Source organism: Triticum aestivum, chromosome 6B (genome assembly GCF_018294505.1).
Source record: "Triticum aestivum cultivar Chinese Spring chromosome 6B, IWGSC CS RefSeq v2.1, whole genome shotgun sequence".
Lineage (NCBI taxonomy): Eukaryota > Viridiplantae > Streptophyta > Magnoliopsida > Poales > Poaceae > Triticum > Triticum aestivum.
Window position 1 is genome coordinate 651104970 of NC_057810.1, and position 5936 is coordinate 651110905.

The 5936-nt window shown below is 48.9% G+C and overlaps 1 protein-coding gene across 1 annotated transcript; it reads right to left on the reverse strand.

Annotated features, from left to right (window-relative positions):
* Positions 1-937: 937 nt before the first annotated feature.
* LOC123138499 (subtilisin-like protease SBT1.4) lies at positions 938-3965 on the reverse strand. Its single transcript, XM_044558479.1, has 2 exons — positions 1467-3965; positions 938-1255 (listed from the first exon to the last, which is right to left on the reverse strand). The coding sequence occupies exon 1, from the start codon at positions 3842-3844 to the stop codon at positions 1487-1489; it is 2358 nt and encodes a 785-aa protein (XP_044414414.1). The 5' UTR covers positions 3845-3965; the 3' UTR covers positions 938-1255; positions 1467-1486.
* Positions 3966-5936: the final 1971 nt, after the last annotated feature.

The window sequence follows — 5936 nt, forward strand, 5'->3', positions numbered from 1 at the left end:
TTAGATAATTCCTTAATAGCACCTTGGTCAACTCATAAACTCCTTGAAACCAACACATGGACTTCAAGAAAATCCTATGGACAAATCCTTCAAATATAACTCAAGACAACCATTAGTCCATAGAGATTGTCATCAATTACCAAAACTAAACATGGGGGCACCGCATGTTCTTTCAAAAGTTTAATCAAACAAATAGAGCCGCTAGGCATCAAACTATTGATGTTTGCTATCTATTAGACTAGTATGTGGCCGTACGATTAAAAGCATGCTGGCCATTTGATATGTTACCGAATCCCGCATCTGTTACCGAAGCCATGGCGAGGGAGAGAAGCCGCGGCCGCGTGGAAGACCAACTTCAAGAAAAAGGACAAGTGCAATGCGGCGTCGATTGCCTTACATGTCACTTTGGAAGGCAATCTATGGCCGCGTGTCTTTTTAAAATTCTGTGCGGACGAGAATCGGTCTGCGCATTGGATGCACAGTCGACCCAAATGCAGAAGGGGACAAGCGAGCCGGCCCAAACAAACAAAGGGTGCGTCCATTTGGGTCGGCGTTTTGGAGTTGCTCTAATTGCCTGCTTTATTGGTATACTAACTACTCCGACGAGTTTTGCTGCTTCCTAGTAATTTGTTTCCTAGAATCACCCCCATAACTTCTCTTTGAATAAAAATCTGGTATTTTTGAAATACTTTTGGTAAATTGTGATTTTTCCTATCGAAGAATCTGTTAAACTAATTATGATTTATTTTTGAAGATCTATTTTTAACAATGGAAACACGTTTTTCTGCAACAGAAGCATTCTTCATGATAGATGGAAGCGCCATTTTTCTGACATGGCAGAAACATATATTCTCCCGTTTGCATGATGGAAACATCTTTTGAGACCAGTAATTTTGTTGTGTGTCTTGGGAACAATTTGGTGCATCGGAAACAAAATTTTATGATTCCATCTGACAGAACATTTGCTTCGCAAAAACAATGATGCGGAAACACAACAAGAAATAAAGAATTGAAACAAACTCATTTGATACTATCTACAATTTAGACCCTCTCACACAGAAATAATAAGCAAAATACTACTATTACATCAACACTATCATTTCCCCGTAGAAGACAGTGCAAGCATGTTGAAGGGCTGATCATGGACGAGCTCCATAGCTTACGCCGAGCTAGCTCCTCGTCACCAATAAGCATCCAAAGATAGATATGTGCGGGAAACAAAGAAGCATGACCTGAATCTGATGGAGAAAACTATCTATAAAGAAAAGAATTCGTCAGAAACAATGAAGGACACATTGGCATTAGTCGAAACTTAAGTCGGCCGAAAGAAGCAGCATTGTGAATGGTTGAAGCAAAAGTTAATTTCCATAGATACATAATCCCTCTCAAACAAAGTTAACATAAACTTGAGTCACTTATTTTGAAACGGATGAAGTACGTGAGAAAACATATGCACTATGTAGTACCTGCCCGACACTGATCACATTCACATGTCCGCAACCTGGCTCTCTGGCCAGGTGATGGCGATGGGGCTCATCACCGAGTGCTTGCGGTCGCTCCACTCGATCGACCCAAATGTATGATTTTTCGTGACGCTCCCGAAGATTCGCTGTGCAAAGGTGACCACGTACTCTCTTGTCTTCTGTGTCGCGCTGAACCGCAGTGTCCGGGGGATCACCGTGACGCGCACGCCGTCCGGGGCAGTGACCTTGGCCCTGTACGTAGCCCTGGCATCACCGCCGACGTTGCGCACGACGCGGCGCTGCCTGACGACCACCAGTTTGTTCGAAGTGAACACCACCGAGAAGGCCGGATAGTTGTGGTCGCCGGCGGAGGAGCCCGCGCGGGTCGAGCAGTTGGTGGAGGAGTCGAACACGGCGACCTGCTCGGCCGTGTAGCCCAGCGCGCACAGGAAGGTGATGTAGTCCTCCGCGCCGGCGTCGTACACGAGCCCCGGGTCGACGGCGCGGTTGGGGTCGATGTGTCCGGCCCCGCGCGCGAACGGCGTGGACGCGTCGCCGGTCGACATGTCACCGATGACGCCGCCGGCGTTGTCCGCGTTGTACGCGGTGGTCATCAGGGCGGATTTGATCGTGGCGGGGCTCCACTCTGGCCTGTTCTGTCGGAGCAGTGCGGCAATGCCGCTCACGTGCGGGCATGACATGGATGTGCCCGATATGATATTGTACTGCACCCACCTCGTGTCACCGTCCAGCTCCGTGGGTGAGTTGGCGCCTGTCCAAGCAGCGAGGATGTCCACGCCCGGTGCGGTCACGTCCGGCTTGAAGATCTCCGGCGCACGGAAGTTCGGGCCGCGGCTCGAGAAGGCCGCCATTCTAGGGGATGGAGGCGTCGGGCCGACGACGGTGCCGCGGAACACGATTGTAGCGGTTGGGGAATTTTGCATGGTTATGTACTTCCTGATCTTTTCGGCGGCAGCAAATGGGATGGCCGTGGCGGGGTGGACATGGGGGCTGCTGATGGCTTGCTCGCCGTATACTTCGGTGCTAGCGAGGATTGCTCCGGCGCCACCGGCGAGCTTGACGGCATATGGTTTCGCTGCCCGGGCGTTCACGCCGGGGTCGCACAAGACGATCTTCCCGGCTACCATGGTGGCGTTGAGCTTCCCTTCTTCGCACACTTTCGAGCCCACGTCTCCCCCGTAGACTAATGGTATCTTGTTAGCGGCGAGCGGCTCGCCGGCGTAGAGAGAAGTGCCCGTGAAGGTCTCGCCGTTGCCGAGGATGACGTCGGCTGGGAATTGGCGGTTGAGTGTGGACGCGCCGACGGTCAAGAACCATGGCGCTATGTTGCATGCGGTGGAATCTCCGGGACCAGAGTTTCCCGCGGAGGCGGAGACGACGATGCCCTTGCTGACCGCACGGAACGCGCCCACGGCGGTCGTGTCGTCATAAAATTCCGGGGCATTGCCTACGGCGCCGAGGGAGACAGAGATAACGTCGACACCGTCCGCGATGGCCTCATCAAATGCGGCGAGGATGTCAGAGCTCGCGCACCCTTCCTCCCAGCATGCCTTGTAGACGGCAATGCGCGCGCCCGGGGCCATGCCGACGGCTTTTCCTCTGGCGTAGTTGAAGAAGGCGGCGTCTGCAACAGCAGAGCCGGCGGCGGTGGAGGCGGTGTGGGTGCCATGGCCGTTGGTGTCGAGCGGCGACTCCAAGTCATCGGCGAGCGCACGGCCGCGTGCAGCCTCCAGCCCGCTATGGAAGAACTTGGCGCCGACGAGTTTGTTGTTACAGAGCGCGGAGCCGTTGAACGACGGTCCGGAGACGCACCCGCCACGGAACTTGCTGGGCGGCGGCGGGAGCGACGGGTCGGCGGCAAAGGATGCGCGGCCTTCCGGGTACACGCCGGTGTCGATGACCCCGATGACGACGTTGGTGGCACCGTTAGACGCCGGGAGCAGCCCGGAGGATGGCGAGAGGCCGAGGAAGGACGGCGTGAGGGTGGTGTGCAGCTCCTGCATCACGTCGGGCACCACGGCAAGCACGGAGCCCGAGGAAGCGAGGCGCGCGGCCTGGCGCACCGTGAGGTGCGCAGCAAAGCCCGTGGCGGCGTGCGAGTAGGAGTAGAGCACCCTCGGCGCCGGGCTGGACATCTCGACGGGGATGTGGTCGCGCAAGAAGGAGCCGTACGCCCGGGTGGTCAGCAGGCCGCGGCGCGGCAGCCGTGGCGCGTGCGCCGCCGCGACGTGCACGATGTAGGAGGACTGGGCAAGCGTCTTCTCGATCTCCACCTCCACCTCCGTGGCCGCCGCCGGCGCGGCGACGACGGTGGCGAGCAGGATGCACATGGCAGCGAGGGGTCTGAGAGTGAGCTCCATTGTCGCTGCAAGAGATGTACGCGGTCAGTGGGTTGAGGTGTGGTAGTAGCAGGGACGGGGAGCACGAATAAGTAGGCACCGCGGCTGCTCCGGCCACCGCGGCAGCACGCGGAGGGAGTGGTTGCCGATCCAAATCATTCCCGGGATATGAATGATTTTGATCTCGGCACGAGGTAGCTCGTGGGCTTGCTCGTGCTGATCATTGTGCTGCGGTAGTATTTTATTGCCAGAAGCTGATAGCGGGACTCGCGTGTTACTTAAGATATTGTTATTTTCGATATTGTGCTGATCACACCTCCTTCAAAATTGTTGTTGTTGGCTCGTTCCCTGTAGGAACGCACGAAGCCTCCAGTTTGTTTTTTGGCAACAAAAAATGTGTGTCCTTAAACTGATTGCATAACTAGTTATACTCATATTCTTTGATAAAGAGTGCATTGAGAGCAGAGTAATACTACACATACTCCCTCCGTCACAGTTTATAAGGCGCACATCAGAAATCTTTCGGAACAAGATGATCCATGATTGGCTTCAGTTTTCTTTCCTCTTGACTGAAAATAGCTGCGTAAATTAAAGAGGTAAATACACCAGTAGTCATAGAACTTGCACGTGACGGTCAGTTTGGTGCACAAAGTTGTAAAATACGTGTTTCTGGTCATCAAACTTGCACAAACGTTCATATACGGTCACATTTCATGTACGTAGACGTATCCATGGCCTATGTGGCATGCCAGCATGGCCAGGGCCCACTGTAAGCCCACCACGCATGGTAGACCTGTAGGCTTTTTCTTTATTTACGTATTATGCACCTATTTTTTTAACTTATTAAGCCCCTAAAATAAAATGACTTTTTATTTATGTATAAAGCCCCTAAAATAAAATGGAAAAATAAGGGATGGTTCGGTTAGAAACTAGGGACGTGCCCCTACTAGGCTTGGGTTAACAACCACCAAACCAATGACCATTCATGTCTAGATAGCACGAATAGTTTTTTGTATCATATAACACGGCCGAAAAATCAATTTTGCAAGAAATGTAACCCCAAAAAAGGGAGCACCATGGCTCGACTATGTGACCTCGTGGTCAACGTTAACTAAGATTACCACCGGGCTTCGACAACACAACATATCAAATGGGATAAATATTTTTCATGTTGTTATTCCTTCTTGTTCTATGTAAGAAAAAATATTATATTATTGTGTTTGTGATATTTAATAAATGTTTATGTGTTACAAAAAAAGGTGTGTGACATTTAAAAAAAATAAACATTGTAAACCACATTTGTGTAATTAAAAATGATACGTTGCATTTTAAAAATGTTCATGCATTCCAAAAAAACTGGTCATGACATTTTTTAAATGCCTATACAATGTATAAAACAGTTTGTGTAGCTTTAAAATGTTTCGTACCATCCGAAAATGTTAAAAACATAGTTGAAAAAAGTTTCAAGACTTTTCAAAACTTGTATTTGAAAAAAATGCCAATCATACACTTAAAAAGTATTAAGCATATATTTTTTAAATACTCCAAACATAGATGTATACTGGAGTATTTAAAATATATGTGTATCAAAACATAGATGTATACTGGAGTATTTAAAACATCAAAAGATATATGTATCACATGGAGTATATGTTTCAATACACATAAGTTTCAAAACTTGTATTTGAAAAAATGTTAATATGGACGTGTTGTGTTGATTAACATTTTTCCAAATACAAGTTTTTGAAACTTTTTAAAATGCCGCGTACCTTTTTTGTAACACATAAATATTTTTTGAATGTCACAAACACAAGAATATAAATTGTTTTCTTACATCTGGACATGTTGTGTTGTCAGTGGTAATATTAGTTAACCTTGAGCACAAGGTCACATGGTCGAGCCACGGTGCTCATTTTTTCCGTGTTACATTTCTTGTAAAAATTATTTTCAGTCAATGTTTATATGATACAGAAATTAGTCATGCTACATAGACATGAATGATCAGTAGTCTGGTGGTTTCCACGTATGACTACTAGGGCACGTTGCAGCTTCAAGACCCCACATCGCTTGTTTTTTCATTTTATTTTTAGGGGCTTAATACGAAAATAAAAAA

What these genes read in the sequence shown, in the direction of transcription:
- LOC123138499 (XM_044558479.1), bottom strand. Translation starts at nt 3,844, where the DNA reads ATGGAGCTCACTCTCAGACCCCTCGCTGCCATGTGCATCCTGCTCGCC.